The 22143-nt window shown below is 45.8% G+C and overlaps 1 protein-coding gene across 1 annotated transcript; it reads left to right on the forward strand.

Annotated features, from left to right (window-relative positions):
• The first annotated feature begins 21048 nt into the window (after positions 1–21048).
• BHLHE23 (basic helix-loop-helix family member e23) lies at positions 21049–21714 on the forward strand. Its single transcript, XM_035547996.1, has one exon. The coding sequence runs from the start codon at positions 21049–21051 to the stop codon at positions 21712–21714; it is 666 nt and encodes a 221-aa protein (XP_035403889.1).
• The last annotated feature ends 429 nt before the right edge of the window (positions 21715–22143 follow it).

The following is a 22143-nucleotide window of genomic DNA, read 5'->3' on the forward strand; positions in this document are numbered from 1 at the left end:
AGTTAATCCCAGCCGGAAAACTCAAATGCCTTTTTTTTTTTTTTTTTTCTCCTGAGCACAATCACCATTTCAGAAAAAAATGACCAAAGAAAGCAGCCCCTATCCGTACACCCTCCCAACCATCTGTCTGGATATTACTGACCTTTAATATTCTGCAGGCAGGAGGTGGAAAGGACAGGATAAGAAGCTGCTACATCTAAGGGGGGGGGGGGGGGGGGAGGTGTGGAAAAATGTCATTGCTGTAACAATAGCTTATTGCATTTGGATAATCTCGCTTCTTGTACCGCTGCTAACATGGTAATCTTTCTCCACCTACTGTATGTCAATAATGCAATAACCTCCCTCTCCCCCTGCATCAATAACACAACAGCCGCTCCCTGCTTTCAGCGGCACTGATGAATTCTGGAATTGCAACAGCTCAGATGGTCCACGCTAGCTTGTCCCTGCCTCCCACCCTCATTACATTTTAATTTCACTTTAAAGACAGTTGCTATCAGCATTGTTTGGCTGGAGCTTCTGCAAAATAAGCTCAGGCTGTGCTTGAACTCGGGAGGTTCCTCAGCTCAGCACAGGTGCCAGGATATTTTTTCTATCAGCGTTGTTTCTTTTTCCTTGTATATTCTCAGTTGAACAATTAAGGCAAGATTTCCCAAAGACTTTACTGGCCAACTGCTCAATGTATTCTCCAAGGAAGCCTCTCTAAGCTCAGCTCTTCTGAAAATCTGATACTTATGCTTAAGTGCATGGAAGGCGGGCCAGATTCTCAGCTCGCTCTCCCCATTGCAGCCCTCAGACCTGCGCCAGTTGCACTTACACCAGTCCACTGCTTATTGATTAATCAGTGTTGCTTTAACACATAAACATAGACAAGTACTCTCCGCAGACAAGTTAAGCAAATTAGGGTCAAAGAAATCGATATAATAACAACAGCTAGAAAAATAGTTAAAGCCAAGTGATGTGACAGGTTGGGAAAAAAAAAAAAAAAGAAGGAAAAAAAAGAGATCTGAAAGCATAACCAAGTAAGCTTAATATCAGAGAGCATATGGTAAAAAGATCTTGCAAGAGAATCCTTAATACCAGAGTGGGCCTCACACACTGATTAATATCACCTCCTCTGTATGGTCTAGCACGGAGGGATTCAAGAAGAGGCTGATGATTTTCAGAAATGCCGCTCCTCGTAATGATAGAAGATGAGGTTTTGTGAGTTATGTTGAGAATTATTGGCAAAGGTTAGGTGATTTCCCACTGGTGCTAGAGGGAAAACATTGCTTGCAAATTACCAGCATTTGTCAGTACTAATACCACATCCCCCAGCCACCTAAACTGTCAACATTAATAGGTGCCTTTACAGCAAAACCGGGTGAAGATAGTCAGACTCGATCAGACCCTGAAATGAGAAGAGCAGCATGATCCAGTGCATAAAAAATGGAAATGCACTCGCAGGGCTTCTCGCCGCAGCTCCGGCATCCCACCCACCGCCGCGTGGGTGGCACCGCTCACCGCACTCTGCCAATTAGCGCACTCCCTTCCCCTTTCCCTCTCCTTCCCATCGCTCTTTCATTCGCCAGGTAGATTTCTCTAAACCTCTTCCATCCTCTTCCCAGCGACTGCTCCTTTTTCACCCTGTCATTAGCACAGTGTTTCTTTTTCCACCCGGGAAGCGAGCACAGTGGGGAAGGCTTTCTGCGCCTGCCAGCCCCTGCGCTGCCCCTGGGCGAGCAGTGCCCGCACCCCGCTGGCCGTGACCCCCCAGCACTTCCCAGGATGGAGGCTGGAGCCCAGGGGCCTTGCCAGGACTCTGGGAGCCTCTGTCCCACCTGACACAGATGAATGGAGCTGTGGCTATAGAGTGCTACTGCTGGCAGGACAGTAATCATCACTGGAGTCCAGCAATTAATGATGGTTGTTGCTAAAAAATTTTCCCTCCTCGTTTTCCCTCTGCACATGTCTTGGTAAAGGGCTTTCCATCCTCTCCTCCAGCCCTCGAAATTCAGCTCCAGTGACCCATCTTTGTTCCAAGCAGGCAAAACGAGCTGTGATTTCATTCCCTACATCTTCATCTCCCGGGCTGCCCGGCCCGTGCAGCTGGGGGCATGGATCAGCCTCGTCCCGGCGTTATCGCACAGCCTGATGTGCCTTGGTGCAGCTGCCCCTGCCAGGGAGCACACATGGGATGCAGACATCTGCTCCCCCGAGCCTTTCAGCTCCAGAGGTAGCATTAATTTAGGTCGGCCACAGCCAGAGATAAAAATCATTTCCATTTGACTCCTCTTTCTGTCAAGCCGCATAAAATGTAGTTCACTTCTTCACCTCGCCCGGCCCCTTGGTGATTAACATTAGCAAATGCAATCAGCCCGTGGCCACGTCTCCGCTCCGGATTAATGCAGAGCTGGGGGAGGGCCCCGGCCGCTATCAGCACAAAAAGGGAGCCTTACCTCTTAATGTGCTTGTTCCTCACACGGCTGCCAGTGATAAAAGAAGCCATCAAAACAGATGGACAGGCCAGCCCAGGCAGAGATAGGAGATTTCTGCTGATTTCTCTGGAAAAAAAAAATGTATATAATAATAATAATTAAAAAAAAAAAAAAAAGCATGCTGTGAGCACTGTGCACATCCCCAGCAATTCCCACTCAAGGAGCACCCGAGGCTGTGACGGGGTCCCCGAGGGCTGTAAGCCCGGCTCTACACACTCCATTTCCCTACTGCAGTCCCTCTCCCCACTGCAATGCAGCCCTCGGGGCACACCCTGGTCCCAGCACAGACCCCAGGCAGAGGCATGGCACTGGGGAGAGGCACAGAAAAGGGTCGCTGCTGGCACAGGCTGCCCAGGAATGAATGGATGCTGCTACATCTAGCGGTCTGACTTGCTCGTGTGCCCCAGCTTTTGTTCGACAGCATCAGCCAAAGCTCCTTTTCCTGGAGGCAGGATTATTAGTACTTCAGACTAGCGGTTTGAGCAATTTATCCCGTGCTGCAGATGGCTGATCCACCATGAAGTGCAGAATGGAAGGCCCAGGCACATTTCCCCCTCTGCTCAGCAGCAGTTAACAGCAGGCTGACCACATGGCATTCCTCGCCACTGCCCCGCACAGGCAACTGTTAACACAGATGCAAATCCTGCCAACGCGATGATTCTGCCAACACCCCTGCACCTAAAGGGCCAAACCCCCAAGAGCCACAAAATGGTTTGCATCTGAGGGGTATTTGGTTCTAGGATTGTAAATAACCCTGGTGCTGTCGTCACTGAGCTATGAAAATATGGAAAAAGTGCCAGGTTTAATGCTAAATATCTTGTTCTAACCCTGCGTGTGATACCATGGTGCTGGGGCACGCACCATCCACACGGGCATAGGTCTCAATAATTTGAGAAATCACAGTCTGGCCTTCAGCAGCCTTGTTCACCCTCGGTGAAAGAGGGTGAAGTGATGCGAGGTTGTTGCCCTGGAACTGGGCTGTGGGCATCTGTGTGTGCAGCAGTATGGCTTGGAGAACGGCATGCAAAACCTCAGCCCACAGTTTGGAGACATTTTCCATAAAAATATTTTCTATGATCCATACTCGGATAGCAAAAGTTGTTGTTTTAAGGCAGACGAATTCATTATTCTTCTCAGATAACGTTAAATGTTCAAATACAATATCTTTTTTCTTCCTTTTTTCTTTCCCTTCCTTTCACTACACCCTCCTCTTTGGCAAACAGGACTCCCAAGTCCCTTCTGATCACTAATAGCATGGGCTTTCATTCCCTCTTGGAGCAACTGAAATTTCTTTGACGTCTTAACTTTGCACAAATAGACTTTAATGAGGGAATATCACCTTGCCTTGAGCTAACTCTCTTCCTTTGCTCTTCCAAGGCTTTTGTAGTCATTTCCTTACAACTTACGGAACATTAAAGTTCAGCAACGTGTTTGAACAATGCATGCCATTTCCCCTGGAACTTTGTTTATTCGTTTCAGTCTGTCACTGGAGGAACACGATTTCAAATACAGGATGTAAATCATGCAAGGAAAGAACATCTTCTGCAGCCCTCCTTTGTCCTGACGCGGTCTCTCACGTCTGCTGGGGGGATTGCACACGAAAGCACTTCCCATCGGGTGACAACCAGGGTGATGCTACCAATATAAATAAGGCTTCTTGAGTATAACCTCGGTGACATGGACTTGTCGATGGGATCAGGAGAGCAGAATAGATGTAGAAGAGAAGACATAGCAACTTGCCAGATGATATATTGGCTCATGCTCAGACTTTCCACAGACTTAACGAAGACAACAACCAGAGAGGACATCAGCCTCCAAGTTCTGAAATTAGAAGGATATTCCGGATATCTCTCAATCCAAAGATAGGAAATATCAGTAGTGTTCTCAAATTCCTCTCCATGCTCCTCCCTGAGCACCAAGTTCAGACAGCAGGCTGAGAAGCCACACAACTCCCTTGCTGTCATTTGGAGGAAGCTTCCCCGCACAGAGACCCCAGGGGACGGGCTGCTTTCGGAACAGGCGTCCTCTGGGGTGGAGAAAAGTGTCACCGTGAAGCACGGCAGAGAACCAAGACCCTGGCCAGACGCTCACTGAACCCATGAGTGGGATTCAGCTGTCCCCCTGCAAACTCATCCCTTTGCCGGTAATTTACTGTAATTAAACCATATGTAAAATCATTTCACTCTGTCAGAAGCAGAGACCTTCTGCTGCCCATATGCCAAAAAGACAAATGAAGGGCAAAGCTCGCATGAAGAAGGCGAACTTTTGCTTCTTGGTTAAGGAACAGTAAAGACACCCTCCATAACCGTGTCAGCTGGTGCTCAGATGATGCTTCAATATATGAGCAAGATCCGCACAGTGGGACACAAGGACTCCCTAAAAACAGCTGAGAAACAGGCAGTGTCCACAGAGCCTGGGCTTGCAGTTCCCCCTTTGCTCTAGAAACAGGGTATTAGCGGCATCGGGCCTTACCCCAGACACGGATTACTCAGGACTTGCTCACTGCCCAGGCCTACACCTGTGTGTAAGGGGAGAGGAGCGGTGGGAAGCTGGGGATCAGGCACCATTTTGCAAGAAAGAGAGTAGCTGCCTTACTCCTTACTGGGTTTTGAGTCATGGCAATAACCCCCACTTTGCCTTTTGAGTACTCATCAATTTGGCACAGCATTGCCCAGTTCTGTCCTGATGTTTCCTTCCAGAGTCTCCAAGCTCCCGGAGTCACGTAATTAAATGAGAATTGTTACTTATGCTTAAAATCAAAGCTCCCTATTAGTTGAGCTTATGGCCAGAAAACTTTCTGAATTCTTAAAATTGGAAAAGGAAGTGTATGCAAATCCCACACATTGCCTCTGCTTTTGTTCTTGAGCCTGTTCAGCCACGAGAAGAGAAAGATCAGGGAGGACCCTACCAAAGTACACAAACACCTGGAGATGGAGTCAGGCTCTTCTCAGTGGTGCCCAGTGAAAGGACAAGGGGCAATGGGGACAAATGGAAGAACAGGAAATCCTGTTCAAGTGTATGAAAAAAAAAAAAATATATATATAATAAAAGTTACTGTAAGGGTGGTAAGGAACCAGTTGCCCAGAGGGGCCCAGAGAGTGGGGTCTCCATCCTTGGAAACATTTAAAGCATGAATGGTGACAGTCCTGGGCAGCTGGCTGTAGGTGGCCCTGCTCAGAACACCAGGGCTGGACTAGAAGACCTTCAGGGGTCTCTTCCCACCTCAACCATCCTCTGATTCTGTGAGACAAATTCATGATGCTAGAGAGAAAGTACGAGGGAGGGAGCCTGAATTTTGAGCACTTGGAACTGTCAAAACTGAAATTATTCCAATTTCTTAAAATACAACAGAAAGGCTTGTTCTCAACCATAGACCATTTATTTCTGCAGACCTGCCAGGCAGGAGAGGTGAATATTTTGCTGTTGTTGATCTAACTGCACTTCAACAAGGTAAAAAAACTAAGTAAATCCGAACCTTTCATGAAAGCCACAGTAAACTGTTAGTTGATATGTTTTTTAAAATTGTAAATATATAAATAAGGGCAATAATCTGGAGTTTAGTGCAATAGAAACAGAAAGCTGATTCAGCAGAACAAGGCATAGTCATAAAAGATTTATAATGCTTTATCAGCAATATCCACAGTCTTTCTGTGATTAGAGTTGCATTGTGTGTAATTATCTTATAGAAATTCTGCTCTTTGATGTGCTTTATCCACCATGCTGAAATACAGTTCAATTCTAGTGGGTTTTCATGGTTGACTGGAATTTACATTAATTCCTTTGGGCCTGCAGGGCCAGCCTGGCCTGTCACTAGCAAGCTTTTCATAAATATTTATATACATATATTATATATATATATATATAAACATTTTTCTGTAAAGTCCCAGAGACTATGGCCCAATAAAATAGGAGAAAACAAAGAGTCTGACTTCCCAGGAATGATCTCTGATTAATATTCCACAGTCCAGCCTCCCCTCCCTTTTACCATCAATTAGTGAGTGATTGCAATGGTTACAGTAATTTGCCGGCAGAAGTTACACTCTGCTTTTGATTTAAAATGTCCAAGCAAACTGAGGAAACAATTTCATCTCATTTCATTAAGTCTGATTTTTCTCAATCAGAAAAAAAGTTCCCTTTTTTTTTTTAGCTTCTTAAAGTTCACTGATTTTGTCCTTACCCCCTATGCCCGTAAATGGTTGCTATCAGCCAGAAAAACTACAGGTGTTTGCAGGCCAACCTGTATAGGATGCAAATGCTCAGAACTACCTTGGTTGTGTACCTGATTGTGCTTTTGTGGATTTCAGCGGGGGTGGAGTAATCACCTTCAATGGGAGCAGAATCAATTTTCTGAATAATCGCTTCGTCCTTGGGAGATGCTCAGCACCATGCAGGAAGGAAAAAAGAACAAAGAGCAAAGGGGGACAGAAGTTTAAGGAGTTGGGGTTTTTTATAAGCAAAGCTCATTTTGTTCCCATGTTTGATAACTAAATGGAGGACACTGATTAAATATGTCCAAATAACTCTGAGAATCATAGCTCTGTGCCATTTCAGGCAAAAGACGGTTAAAGTGAATGTAGATGTAATTCTGTTTGGCCTGAATCTCACCTGTGTATCCTATCTACAGGTGTTGTTCTGTGGATACGGTTTGTTTTTCAATTCGGTATTTGATATTAGCAGAGATGGAATGTTGTTATAATTCAGAGGTGGAAGAAAGCTCAGAACTAAAAGCAGAATCCATTCCTGCAAAACTGAAGAGCTTCTCAGCCTAGAGCGTGATTCTCTTTGTCCAGTGTGACTCCAACAGCTCCAAGTGCTGGAGCTTATTCCACAGTATGGTAATACCGTCAGGAACGTGTGCTCAGCCCCTTCCTTTAGAACTGCAGGGAACGCTTCATCACCTACCCATTGATTCTAAAGTGTACCTTGAATTAGGTTAGGTTCCAAGTCAGTTCAAGGAGGGAACACCGATCTCCTTTATCCACTTGACCTGGTCGTTCCCTCTTTCCTCCCAGCCCTTCTGCATTCATTATGTTCTCCTTTCCAACTATTCCTATGACGGGTTTCTTAAACAACAAAAAATCATCAGCACCCAGATAATTAATTTGTCTTGTTATTGTTGTTCACAAGATCTTGATGTGTTTGTGGGTGGGGGAATTTTAAATCCTATTTCCTAACTGGGCATCCACACTTCTTCTCAAGAGATGAGGGGCGACGGAAGGAGAAATCAACCCTGGATCTTCACTCCCCAGTGTCTGTTCATCTGGGTGGCTGTGGTTTTAACCACTCTGGACAGCATCGGGGCAGCAGAGGAGGACTGACGGCGCTGTGCACACAGGTTTGGGGAGAACAGACACCAGTGAAAATCCTCTGTGTTGTGAAAAAATGGGGAGAGAAGAAATCAATACATTTGAGTAAGAATTGAAACAAGTTAAGAGCGGTATGCTCATTAGCTCCTCACAGCAAAATAATCTGCCATTGAAAGCAGACAGGGAAGAATATCCGAATGGCTGTAATGGAACACACATCGGTTTAATAGCATCACAAACTCTTTTGAAGGCAGCTGTGTAGCTTAGAGCAGGTGGATGCAACACGACAGGGAAGCCTATCTCTAGGTAGAGACTTTGTTAAAGAGAAAAAAAAGGGGGGAGGGCGAAATTGAAATTCTGTTGTCAAGTAACATCACGCTTTAATTTCATGCCACATTATGACAATCTGGTCTGTAAGGCACTCCCAGTGTGTGGCTGCGGAGCTGCCATATTACAGCGTCTGCTTGCAAAGCTGATAGGCCCGGGAGACCTGCAGCCCTCAGCTAATTGTAAACCCGATTAAATAGCAGTGTGAAGAAGTTTGATTAATTCAATCTATCTCCATGCATCAAGACCAGAACCAGACGTGGCACGAGCCCCAAATCTTTGGAGTATCAAGTTCTTTGTTCTTTGTGCTTAAAAAAAAAAAAAAAAAAAAAAAAAAAAAAAAAGTACAGGAAAATGATGAAATTATAGCATTATGACATGATGAAACATAAATGACAATTCTACTTTTCTTCCTATAAAATTCCCAACCTTTCTGCCTTTAAAAAATAATACATTAAAAAAAAAATTCAATTAGCATCTTTATGCACTTACCCAGATAAATTACCATACTAATAAACTTCTGATAGACTTTCAGGGCTGCTTAACCAAGGGCTTCTGATCCAGCTGAATTCATGGTCTCTTGGACAGGAGGGATTTGGACTTGATTAATTTCAGTTGTTTCAATCAGAATGAAACTGTCGATTGCTCTCTCTTCTAAGTGCATGTGAGACAGAGACAGAGAAAGAGGATGTAGAGGGACTATTCTTGTTAACGTGACTGGCCTGACTGACCTTTTGGAAACCACAGCACAACGCCCTCAGCACTGAGCAGTGCAATTTTGTGCCATTCTCCAGCAACACATTCAATTCCCTTATTTTACACAACTGATAAAGGCATAAGATATTGCTTTCCACTTCCTGAAAGACTGGCAAATGGTATATCCAACTTATAAATTCATGTGTTTGAGTAGCAATTTTGACCAAGACAAGTGTGAATATTCTTGGGGGATACTCCATACTCCATCCTTTCCAAACACCAAAGAAACTGAGGGATTTGCCTTTGCTCAATTTGCAAAGAAAAGAGAGATAACTAGTCAAGTTGTTTTTTACCGTTTCTTTTAGTCTCTCACTACCTACAAAAACTAAGAAATGGCTCAAGAAAGAGATACTCATTTCTTCATCTCATAAAGTGATCTGCGTACACGTGTCTAACTCTCCCTTCCACTCTGTTACAGCCTTACTGCAGCTGAAGTGGCTTAGTTCCTCCTGCATCTTGTATTAATAGCATGACTTGTAATAACAATGGTAACACAGGTATACAAAGACTAATATTAGATTATTTCTGTTATTCATCAGTATCACAGTTGGACAGAATCCTCTTAAATCTACCTAAAGTGGCTTCCCATGGATGCGAGTGCTACCACCAAAAAAATAATATATTATGCATACACATATAACTTCCCAGCTACCCACCAGCTGTTTTTTGTGTACGATTATAAAATACCTGCATGACCCTTCTAAATTGAATATGATTTGATGGCAGAAGCTGAGCAACTGCACTACTCAGAAGCCTTAAATATTTCAGAAGCCTTCTCCCTCCTCTTCCTTTTCTCCCCTGCTAGTGAACACAGAGGCCTTCCCAGGCCCCACCACACTCCTGGAACGCATTCTCTCAAAAAACCCACTGAACCTCAAATTATTATTCCATGATGAGAAAAGCAGTGAACAGCAGAAAATGACGGTTTACCCAAATGGAAGTGAAAATGCACTTTCTCCTGTATTTAAGAGAAATAACAGCTTTCGTCAAAGACCTAAATCCTAGCAACAAGCACTACATAAATGCAAAAAGGTCATCGCTTTGTTAGAGGAAGGTTGCTTTGCTGAACACTTATTAAAAAATAATAATCTACTAAAGGAAATTAAGCTTGGTAATATTTCTGTTGCATTTGTACATGTAGAGAGCAGATCTGTGCACTCACTTGCGGTGCAAGAACTTGAATGGCGATTGATTAGAAGCAACTTTCTTCTTTGGGAGGTACAAGGATAAGAATTAAAGATGTGTTTGAAACAAAAGACTATTTAGAAACAATATGGGCACTGCTGAGCAAAGCATTACTTGTCAGCCGAGAATTCACCTGCATGGCAGGAGAGGGGGCCTTTACCCACCCTGCTAGATATAGCCAGCACAACAAGTGCTCTCTCACCCCAAAGTAATTTGTTCCTTCTCTTTCCCATCTAGCCAGACCAGCATCTGCCTTGACTTACAAAACTTGAGGTAAAATTCTGGTTCCAGTAAAGCCCAGAGTAAAGCCCCTTTTGCCTTCAAAAGAGAGGGAGGACCCCAAAGTTTTAGAAAGGGCAGGCTCCAAAGCCACAGATTTCCTGTTTGAACAGAAAAACAGGCTAGGGGTATGGAGAGAAACAAAGGCACAGAGGGCTGATCTGCCTAAATCCTTATTAAGCAGGAAAGTACATAAGAATATGTTTAATTTTACTCCTAGTCAATAAAGTAGGAGGCTCTGCAAGACGGGTTGGATGAGCTGTTATGCAGAAAGAACCATCACAAGGAGCAGGGAGAAGTAAGAAAAAGAAGACAAATTCTGAGAGGGTGAAGAAGGGAATATATAGCAGGAAATCTCTCAGAAATACCCAGCAACTCTTGGTCTTGCAAAGGTGATCAAGGAGAATACAATGAGTTATGGGCTGCATGAAATGGTCCTGACCAACTCTGAAACACTTGAGCCAAATTCAGAAGGAAGCAGGTGGGGAAAGTGAAGCGAGGAAATACCCACAGGGTTTATCATCCTGGCCTAGATCCCTTTAATTCTTATGTGATTCATTACAACAGCATCTTCCCATCATCTTCCCTTGGCCAAGCTGCATCTCCAAGATAACAACTGCTTAGAAACAGCCATGTTTAAACAGACATATAAAACTGGTTTAGGCTCCTCCTCCAGGTCTCTACTCTCCTTTGGGTGAAACTCTGCCCCCTTGAAATCAGCTGCAAACTCCTCCTGACTTCATTGGGAGAGCTTTTTAGATGGTCTTCTGGGGAAATAGAAACAGGTACCTTCAGAGCCATTAAAAACATGGAGGATAGAAATCTCTGGTCAATAAGAAGCTAAGCCTAGGAAAATAAAAACACCTTGGAAAGATCAACATCATTTGTCCTGTGGTGTTTATTCAGTGGAACAACAACTGCATTTGTGCTTTTCAAGGCAAATGAAAGGAGAAAGTAGCAGGAGGGGGGAATGGGGGAGATCTGAGCACAGGAATGTACTGCCACTCCAGCCTGCTATCATTAAACCACATCAGAACTTCATAATCATGGTGTTTAATTAAACAACAGAGGCATGGGTTTATGCATTAATAATGAGGCCTAGCACTTTAGCATGTCAGGCTAAATACAGTTTTAAATTAATAATGTAGCACAGCAGCATTAGTGAGAAAATGAAATCTTATTAACAACTTAATAAAGTCCCTTATTTGCTAAAGTTCTAGCTCTCAGGGAACAGTGTTATAGCAAAGCATTTGCTTCCCTTAAGGGGGCAGATGGGAGGAGGTGTTGCTTTCTCACACCCTCTGTAATTCCATTATATATAGCTGGCATAGTCACTAAATATTGCCTAGTGTCTGCCAAATAATGCCGTATGCTGCTTCTAAACCTAGGTGTGACGTGGTGGATAATCTGCACAGTTTTTTTATACACCCAGGAAAGGCATTTACTCACTTTTTTCTATTACTGTACCATCTCAGCTGCAGCACTGGAGAATACGCATGGGACTCTAGCACTATCTACACTATCGGTGGTTTGCAATTATTTGTGTATGATCCTCTCAGGCCCCAGGACTGCAAACACTGGTATTTTGAAGATGAGGAAGTGAAGCACAGAAAATAGCCTAGAAATAACAGAAAGCAATTGATTTACTGTGGCTTTTAGGGTTACCACCCACCAGCTGATCCCTAATAACTGTCTACACAAGCATTCTTGGACCACTCTTTTGTTTCGGGTGTTTTATTTTCAGAGCAGACTAAGAGTGCCCCGATGAGGTACTCCAGCCCTGCTGACAGGCAGTCACTCGTTAAGCCACAGAAGCTGTAGCACATTAAAACCAGGATCTCCAAGCCTTCAGTTTCCTGACTCATTGGTTTCAAGGACCTGGGTCACCTCAGGCACACAGCAAATCTGTAAGAGGCCGAAGCTGGAGCCCCTTCTGCTCAGCCGTACAGCTGAATCGGAAACCCAGGACCAGGCTTCCATTTGTCCACGTGCTTGGCACAAATTTATCCACCAACTTACTCTTAAACCCAGAGAAACAAATCTTTTCTCCCTCTTCTACCAGCTGAAGGTGGTCAACACTTCTGCCACCCAAGCGAGGGGTCTCACCCTTACTTATAGGCTTTCCCATCTATCTTGAAAGCCCCACTTCGGCTTGCTTTCCCGGGGAAAAAAAGAACAGGCTTCGGGACCCTAATGAAATGGAGTGGACAAATCCTGCCCTTGATTATGTTCATGGGACCATCGAGCTGGTTCCTCTTCCTTCTCCTGTTGTCTCCACCCACTAACATTGCTCCAAATTTGCATCAGCATGAAATAAAAATTATTTGCTTCACAAATATAACAGCCAGGAAAGCAGTCAGCGGGATGAGATCACTCCAGCATTCCTAACCAGAGCTGTAGGGATGAGACACTGTGCAACCTGGCTGCCCACAGCCTGGAGCTTGCAGGCTGTGTGATGCCCATGAAATCCTGCCACCTACCATGCTGCCATTGGAAGCAAGAGTGCTGCAATGATAGAAGTTGACAGAGAAAGCAATATCTTTCAGGGACAGATCGAGTTCAGAGCTGGTTCCTGCAGTCCCACATTTTGGGAGCAGATTTGTCCTTTTGTATGAATACTGCTAGAACTCCAAATATGAAGAAAGTAAAAAAAAAAAAAAAAGAAGAAGGAAAAGCATGACAGATTGTACATAGATCTTATTTTATCTCTGTCGCATGATGTACAGTAGCAACATAAGCAACCTTTTAGGGTACAGGGAGGGAACATGAAAGATTGGATGCAGACATACATAAATTTCTACTTCCTTTGCGTAAGACCCTTGCAAGCCCTCTTATGGTAGCAACTCCTTAAAAAAAAAAAAAAAAGAATGTTCTGCCATATTAAAGTGTCTCCACACTTTTGTTTGCATATTCCATGTGTATCCTGCTGCAGACAGAATGCTGATCTTGCAGATGTTGTATGAGAGATCCTCGTTGTGCTCTTTTTTTTTTATTTATTCAATAACTGCCCAGCTCCCCTGGAACGAGGAAGGAGATGGGGCAGAATGAGAACTGCAGATCTCACAGGAGCAGAGTTCCTTGCAAATTCTGGGCACAGAAGTCATAATCTGCATGCTAAGGTCACCTCTCCACCCCTGCTTCAGAGCCTCAAGGATGTGGATTTCAGTTGGGAGCTGCAGAGTTCACGGGAAGGAGCAGCTTGTGCAGTGTTTGTGAGAAGTGGAACATCGAGGACATAAAAATCTTATTGGTGTGCCTGGTCTTCCATCTCCTCGTGTTAAATAATAAATAGACACCTAATGGAATTGAGTGTGACTGCGGGATGCAGTGTAAGTGAAGCCAGAGTAGACCTGCATGTTTCCCCTTACTTCATCATCAGTGAGCAAATGGGTTACTGACGAACGGGACCTAAGTAAAGCTCCATCCTCTCTGTTCTGTGTTTATATTGAACCTTCTGCGATGGGATGTGGCTCAAACTCACACAACCCTGCTACAAAACACTACAGAGAAATATTACAAATAATCTCCCCAAAGCCTCTGATGTTTCTACTTTGAGCTCAAGAAAACTTGAGGAAACAAAGTTTTTCATTCTAGAAATCCTTCATTTGCTTTTTAATTGTGCAGTGGGATATCTTGGGATCTGGTGTTTTTCCCCTTTTTTTTTTTTTTAATTTTCTATTTATTAATATTTAATCTCTGCACGGTGCAGAAGAAAGTCATTTCTGCAATAACATCAGAATGGGAGGGTTAGAAATCAATAGCCAAGCATCGCAAGACACATTCAATCCCTTCTTAATCCATTTTCGACTGCTCCCCAGTCTTATTAGAACAGCCAAGTTTTCCCACACTTGTTAGGTTGGGATATTCACGTGGCAGGAGGGAATTGAAAGCACCCAGGCCAGCAGAAACCTCCGTCCTGTGAAAGGCAAGAAAGGGAACGCACTGTTTGCCTTCAGGAGAGAAGTCTAGGCCTTAGTCTGAACCCAAATCCCTACTCCAAAAATTGTGTGGTAGATAGCCATGCCCCATTTCTGTGAACAGCGACATGTCCTGCATCCTCGGTCAGTCCTGAGCCACGCTGGGACAATTTTCCATTTCCAATTTTCCTAAAGGCCATCTGTCACGTTCAACCTTTTTCTCTTGGCAAACTGGTCAGCAGCATGTTGTGGCATGCATCCCCCTGTGCCAGGAGAGGACCTGGAAGGGACATCTCCTCCGCTTTGGCTAGGAACGGGATCCCAGCTGGCCTTGCACCCGGGTGCAGAGAGTTACCAAAAGGCACAGTGACTTTAAAGAAGGGTTGCTGTGAGGCAGATAGAGTTGTGAAGAACAGAGGAAAACAAGCACTGAGCCTCTCTTCTTGTTCGGAAGGGGGCTGTGTTTAGCATTTGCTTTGATTTCAGTGAGGGAAGGCAACATTTTAGCTTGGACTCTAAGAGTTCAGCTGGAATCCTCCCTCTCTTTTTCCGCTTTAGCAGTAGTTTGTTGTTCTGGGATTTTGCTCTGCATGACAGTGTTCAAACTCTACCAAAAATATACATTTTCTTTTTCCTGTGAAAGGCTCGATGGACATCCAAGCACACCCCTTTCCTTAGCAAAAGCAGTGGTGGGTGTACAGGGGATGTAGCTGGAGCTAAGGGCGCTCTGTGCGCTGCCGGTTGGCATAACAAACTTTGTCCTATTGCTGAGGGACTGATGGGAAGAACAGGAGAAGAGGCTGGGACTTGGGAGAAGCAAGAGTCCAGCCTTGCTATCAAACCAGTCTCCTGGCTGCAAGCTGAAACTGGAGCTAGATGCCCTGGGAAAGACAGGATGGTGCCCCCTTGCTCTGGGAAGGAACAGGGGCTATTTTGGCACCAGGCAGCACTGAGGAGGCTACAAGGAAGCCCTGTCCCTCCTTGCCATGCTGTCTGCAGCTGCACGAGCTCCGAGAAGAGCCGGCCAGCCGCCAGGAGCCGCTTGGCCAGCAGAGGGAGCGCAGAGCGGCTGCGGGGGGCGGCGGGCACGGCCCCGGCCCGGCGGCGGGGCGCGGGGATGCTCCGGGCTTGAGCATCCTCCATCCGCTGGAGGGTTCGCCAGATTTGGGTGGTTTGTTTGCTGAGGGACTGCTAAATAAATCCATCGAGACGGGAAAGCAGTTGTAAACTCTCTGCCCGTTGTATTTTTTTTTTTTAAATTAAAAAATAAATAAATCAACTCCTTCAAATTTTTATAGCCATCTTCTTGCTGCCACCTAGTGAAGGGCAAGAAGTATGAACAGCTGGGGGGTATAGGCAGAGCAAAATCTATCCAGAGGCCTGCATTTTCAAAACAACGTCTGACTTTGATAAGCTGCCCCAAAATAAGCTTCCAGGTTGTATGAGGCCTCACCTTGCCATCGTTTGTGCCTGAAGAGCAGCACAGTACTGAGCAGTTTGTGGTATGAAACTCCTTGGGGTGCTGTTGCTAAACCCTAGGAATTGTGGTGGTGCAGGAGCAGATGGTAAAAGAAGCTTTCACTTTTTTATATATTATTATGAATGCACAATCAGTATAGCCACCCCTTACACATCCACCTGACTCCTCAGGCAGGTTTTGCAATCTGAATTGAATGCCCTGTTAGTACCTGAGGGAGCTTTGGGCAGGACCAAGAACAGAAGTCTCATCTCCAGAGCCTTACCCGTAAGATCTTCCCTCCCTAAACTAAAAATGTTATCCCTGCATCTTTCCATCTTTCAGGGATTTTATTATTATTATTATTATTTTAATTTTTTTTTTGAGATGAAATCCTCAGCAGCACAGCAGACATGTGATAGCCAAGAACTCAGCAGAAACAACAGTACTACCACTTCAGCAGCTCCACTTCTTCTCACCCTCCTGCCACGCTCCTAGGGGACAGCTATGACCTCCAGCTAGCCCCGACCTCTGTGTGTGTTTGGGCAGACACCCGCCTGCTGCCCACAGACCAAGCCCTGCCTGCTTTTCCCTCCTCTGAGCTCCTGTCCTCTGCCTACACACCATCTGCAAGCAGCCAGAACCAGCACAGCATGGCTATAGATTGTGCCTTTCCTGCCTTGCTAATTTTATTTTTATTTTATTTTATTTTATTTTATTTTATTTTATTTTATTTTATTATTTTATTTTTATTTTATTTTATTTTTATTTTTTACTAGGACACCCGAGGGAACGAAGGGACTGTGTTCACCCACTTTTCCCAGCACCCAGCAGGGTAGAACGACCCCACTCATCCCAGCACCATTTTTTCTCAGCACAAGATGATCCACTGACACGCCTTGAGGCTCAAGCGCCTCTGCACTTTCCACTGTCCATGTGTCTGTCTGAATAAAAGGAAAAGCTCCAAAGCCTGCCAGACCCGCTGCAGTGGCAGCAGCCACCAGGAACAGGGTCATATTTACAGGGCAAGGCGTGCCAAATACCGGCTGTGGAACCCCAGCCCCAAACCCACAAGCACTCCCGGGTGCTGTTTGGATCACTTCTGAATTTTTGGTGCTCTGCATCCCTCTGCTGTGTTGGGGAGGCTGCCAGGTATCTGCCGGGCTCTGCAGGAGGCTGTCGCTAGGTGTCAGCGTGGCACTTCGCAGGGCTCTGCTCTGAGTTTCGGCCCCAGCACTAGGTCTTTCAGACACCCTTCTGCCCGGTCTTCTCAGGAGAGTCTGTTTTGTCATATATTTTTAACATCTGAATACGGCTGGTAGGAATGGAGGTGGAATTTTTCGTTTTTTTTTTCTGATGGAAAAATATCCATTTGTAAATTGGTCCCCACATCAAAATGCTCTTAATGCAATATGCAGCAAAACAGCTGGAGTTTGTAAGTGGATGTGGCAGTCATTGCAACTGTTTTAGCCACTTTAATAACAGGTCCAGGCCAAACCCTAAAGTCCTTTATCTACCATGTGATAGGTAATGTGACTGAGTAAAGATTTGTGCTTCACTGAATGGTCTTATCTCATTCCAGTTCTTTAGAAATTCAGCCTGTAGGCAGGGACACTGTAAGATGCATTGTTTGATTCAGGTGCGTGGTTTTAAAAGTAAAAGCAAAAATTAAATATATATATATGTGTATGTATTTTGATAATTTTCTCCCACTCTTTGCACCAAAACTGAAATAAACTGTACTCAAACTCTTCCTGTAGCACAAGTGCTACAAATTCCAGACTGCCTTTTTTCCCCGAGGGATGAGAGCAGCCTCCAAGCTGCAGCAGCACCCCCAGGTGCTGTAGTCCCCACACAGCCCAGTGTCAAATGATGGTCAGCGCAGCCTGGGCAGACTGTGCTGCTCCTGGTTTGGTACCGTACACAGTCAGGTGAAAGTGTTTCACATTGTCTTGTTAAGCTAACAGAAAGCTCGTTTATTATGGAGGTGGATATGTCAATCAAATCATTAGCACTACATATTATTTATGAAATGATTGTGGCATAAAAGAGTCTTAATAAAGGTATGGTCCTGCCTTGAGGAACTTACAGTTACAATACCTGTTATAATTCTAGCTATAATTGTCTGATATTAATTATTAAATATTCATACCAAGTTTTGAATATCTATAACAGCAGAAGGAAAAATCCCACTTAGAAGCTGGCAAATACTTCACAGTACGTGATAAATTTACTTCCTATTGCGTATGTCCATTTTTCCCTGAAGCACTTGGAAGAGATTTGATTTTCTGCAATGTTCTTCCACATGAGTCACTCCCTTCTATTTTTTTTTATCTTCCCTTTTTTTTTGTTGTTTGATATGTCAAAACCAAAATCAGATGTTTCTTTTTCTCAGATAGCAGCCATGTCATTTTTAAGGTAGAAACCAGATTTAATATTTTCAAAGCTACATATTCACAGCTGAAATTTGAGGGAAAAGTCCAAAACAAATTTTTCACTGTACATTTTATTTCGTAGCACATTAAGCCTGATTTGATTTCATACTTATACAGACTCCAAATGAATTCTCTCAACTGTGTGTTTTAGAATTATGTAAGGCAACAAATCTTCTGCTCTGTTCTGTTGTGGTTGATCTATCTCCCAAGCTGCCCTATGGTGTTGAAATAACCCTTGAAGAACTCATCTATTTATCAAAGCTCTACAGAGCCTATGTGAAAAGTGTTCACTTCTAACTTTCAGCCCACTGCTTCTCTTAACATTAGCCTTGCTAGATGTGTGACGTACTTAGAAAGATAGCACTACTTGTACCGTGCCTTTACAACAAAAATTTCTAAAAAAAAAAAAAAGGTAAATCTTTTCCAGCAGGGAACAATCCTGCTTTTAACAGTCCTTGCACATCTTTGTTGTTGTTGTTGTTGTTGGAATGGATTTATATCAGTGATAATTTTCTAGTACTTCTCTCTATTTTTCTGTTGTGACTTGGAGTGTGGGAGCAATCCCAGAGGTGAACAGAAGTTACGCTGTGCTCACCTGTATTTGAAAGTCACCATGAATTTTTACAGTGATCTGCCCTAGGTGTAGTCAAGTGGTTCATTTCTCATAAAACAATTAATTGACTAAAAACAGTCATCATAGTCTAATAAGCCTGATAAGGGCAGCAAAAACAGAGACGTGATATCAGACACTGGAGGCAAGACAAGAGAGTATCGGTGAAAACCGTGATGGTCAAAACTTATGCACAGGCTTGCACAACTTGTTTTATGTATTACACTCTTCCGAAAATCTTCTCAACTTACATTCACAGAGGGGAACAGCCTTATTCTTGGGCTGCAGCTCTGCTACTACAAGCGAGTGTGCATCTGTCACCGCAGGTCTCAGCACTTGTGGCTCTGATGTGGAGAAGGAAGAGAGACAAGCTCGTCATTTCACGTTAGCACACTGCATAAAGGGAGGTGATGGGAAGAGGACAAGCTAACTGCGCTTTGTAGAGGCTCTGATAAAAACAGAACACATTCTGGAAAAAGCCTTGTGTCACCTTAACACCTAAGCCATTGTTTACTTCAGGAAATCACCTACCAGGTACATCTGCATCAACAGGTTGTGTCTGCCTTTAGGCAATATCCACCCGCTCACACCTGGATGTCAGCACACATGATGTATCCCATCCTTTCCAAGCAGGCACTTGAGGGGCCTGGACCAGGCACATGGCATGCCTGCAGAAAGCCTGGGATGCTCTTATACTGCCTGTACGCCAAAACACAGTGCAACCAAGCAGTCTCAGAAGCCTAGAAAAAATCCTGACACTGGGACCTTGTTCTGTTGTAACAATTAGGCCTTCTCTACCATCTCAGTGTGGGAATACAGGACTAAGCACTTTGCTTATCCTTCTCTCCATGGCTCTCACCACTGCCAGTGGCTGCTTTGGATTCCCCGTGAGATTTCCCTGTGGACTACTCTCCCAGTCATGGCAAGGATTCCCCCACAGCCACAATTTCTCTCACTGCAGGCCACTATGCTACCAAAACGGTTATGAAAAAAGAGATTTGTTTTCTTTCTGAGCTTACTACTCAGTTACTGGTATAACTGGGAAGGACAGAGAGTCCCTTCAGAGTCAGACTGAGTCACGGAGGATCACATTTCTTTTCCTGGTACATGGAATGAAGGAGCACAGTGAGCCTTTGAAGGAAATGGAAATAGACGGGGCCTTTGCCTTGGAAATCTCTCATCACAACAGGTACCTCCGCTGTCATCCTCACCTAAATCAGAGTGACCAGGCCAGCAAGCCATGCCCACAAGCTGTCAAGATCTTGCATGACTTTGCCTCCCATTGCAATATGTACCATTCTGTGACTGGTGGTCCCAGGTGTGGGGATGGGGAAGTGTTCACTTCTCCAGTTTTACCTGACAAGGACACTAGAAAGCTCTCTCTCTTTCAAATATATATATATATATATATATATACATATATAAACATAGATATGTATGTATGTTTTCTAATCAATTCTTTATTTGTTTGGGGGCTAACAAGGACTAGGGTGTGGTGGCCATTTCCACAATAAGACGGACTCCTGCATGGTAATGTATTTTACTGTGGACTCCAAATGAGATCAGACTTGGGGAATTGCACAAACCATTAATCTGCACCCTTTGCACTGGGTTCAACAAACTCTGACAGAAAGTCAACCTTGACATCCTTGCTAGCTTTCTGAAAAACCCTGCATGACAGAAAGGGGCTCCAACTAGTGTCCCAGTGAGAGGAAGGCTGAAGCATCAGCTCAACTGTCGCCTTTTCTTGTTCATTTTAGAAAGGGAAATTTAGAGCTTTTAAAAGCTCCTCTAAGAGAGGACATCATGATGGGACAGCAGCATGGTGACAGGACAGGAGTGTGGTGACGGGATAGGAGCATGGTGCCGGGACAGCAGACCCGGACAGAGCACATCAGTGACAAGACTTCACCTCGCCACTCCCGGAGCCCCCCTCTATCCGTAGGGGACCCACCTGCCCCCCCGCCCCACAGCTCCGCCACCCCCTCCTCAGGGGCCGCGCTGCCGACCCCTACCCGCTCCCCTCAGCGCCCGCCTCAGGCGGCGGGGACGAGGGCGGGGCTGCGCCCGGCGCGGGGCCGTTCCTGCCGCCCCTCTCTGCCTTCTGATTGGGCGGCGGGGCCTCGCGCCGGGCCGCTCTCCGCTATATAAGTGGCGGCGGGGCCGTGGTCCCCTCATAGCCCGCCCCCGGCGCGGAGCGGCGAGGAGCGGAGCGGGGAGTGGGGGAGACGCCTCCTCCTCTTCATAGTCACCGTCCACATCCTCCTCCTCCCTCAGCGCCGGGGCGGCGTCAGGGAGGCAGGATGGCCGAGCTCAAGTCTCTGGCCGGCGAGGCATACCTGGCGCTGGCCCCGGGCTACGCCCCGTCGCCTTTCTCCTACGGCGGTGCCCCGAGCCCTCGGGGAGCCTTGGCGGGGGGCGGCGGGGTGGCCTTCCACCACCCCGGGGCGCTGGGCAAGGCGGCGGAGAGCAGCGGCGAGCAGAGCGGCGACGAGGAGGACGGCTTCGAGGCCGGGGCGAAGGGCGGCGAGGCCTTGGAGCGGGAGGGCAAGCTGAAGGGGGCCGCGCTGGGCAAGAAGCCCAAGGAGCAGCGCTCGCTGCGCCTCAGCATCAACGCGCGGGAGCGGCGGCGGATGCACGACCTCAACGACGCCTTGGACGGCCTGCGCTCCGTCATCCCCTACGCCCACAGCCCCTCGGTGCGCAAACTGTCCAAAATCGCCACCCTGCTCCTGGCCAAGAACTACATCCTCATGCAGGCGCAGGCTCTGGAGGAGATGCGGAGGCTGGTGGCCTACCTGAACCAGGGCCAAGCGCTCGGCGCCCCGCTGCCCACCGCCCTCAGCCCCTTCGGACAGTCGGCCATCTACCCCTTCACCAGCACGGCCTTGCCTGGCTGCCCTGAGAAATGCACTGCCTTCACAGGAGCCACCTCTGCCCTCTGCAAACACTGTAACGACAAGCCTTGACTTCTGCCTTCTTCAGGCTTCTCGGGTTTATTTTTCTTTCTTTTTTTTTTTTTTTTCCCTGTGCACCTCTCTTTCCGCTTGCCACCAGCCCCGGCTTCCTGCCATCAGTTAAGTCTGGGTTTTCTGTTTGTTCGTTTTTATTAAATCACCCTCTCGTACCTCATTTGGAGATGCTCAGACCCAAAACACACCCACTGTTAACTTTTAGTTTCTTCCCCCCATGCAACTCCATCGGTAGTCGTTTCCCTCCCAGCCCGTTAGCGGACTGTGAGCGTGGCATTTCTTTTCTGCCTGCTCTGACCTGCAAAGTTCTTGAGCAGTTTTTATACTACAGGAGCACAGGGAGGGGGAGAGAGAGAGAGATCTGGAAGTGGAAACCTCAGTGAGTTTTCTTTGGACTGAGTGATCTGGGTTGAAAACAGCTTAAAA

The sequence above is a fragment of the Cygnus atratus genome, chromosome 16 (assembly GCF_013377495.2).
Source record: "Cygnus atratus isolate AKBS03 ecotype Queensland, Australia chromosome 16, CAtr_DNAZoo_HiC_assembly, whole genome shotgun sequence".
Lineage (NCBI taxonomy): Eukaryota > Metazoa > Chordata > Aves > Anseriformes > Anatidae > Cygnus > Cygnus atratus.

Coding starts and splice junctions, on each gene's coding strand:
- BHLHE23 (XM_035547996.1), top strand. CDS start 21,049: ATGGCCGAGCTCAAGTCTCTGGCCGGCGAGGCATACCTGGCGCTGGCC.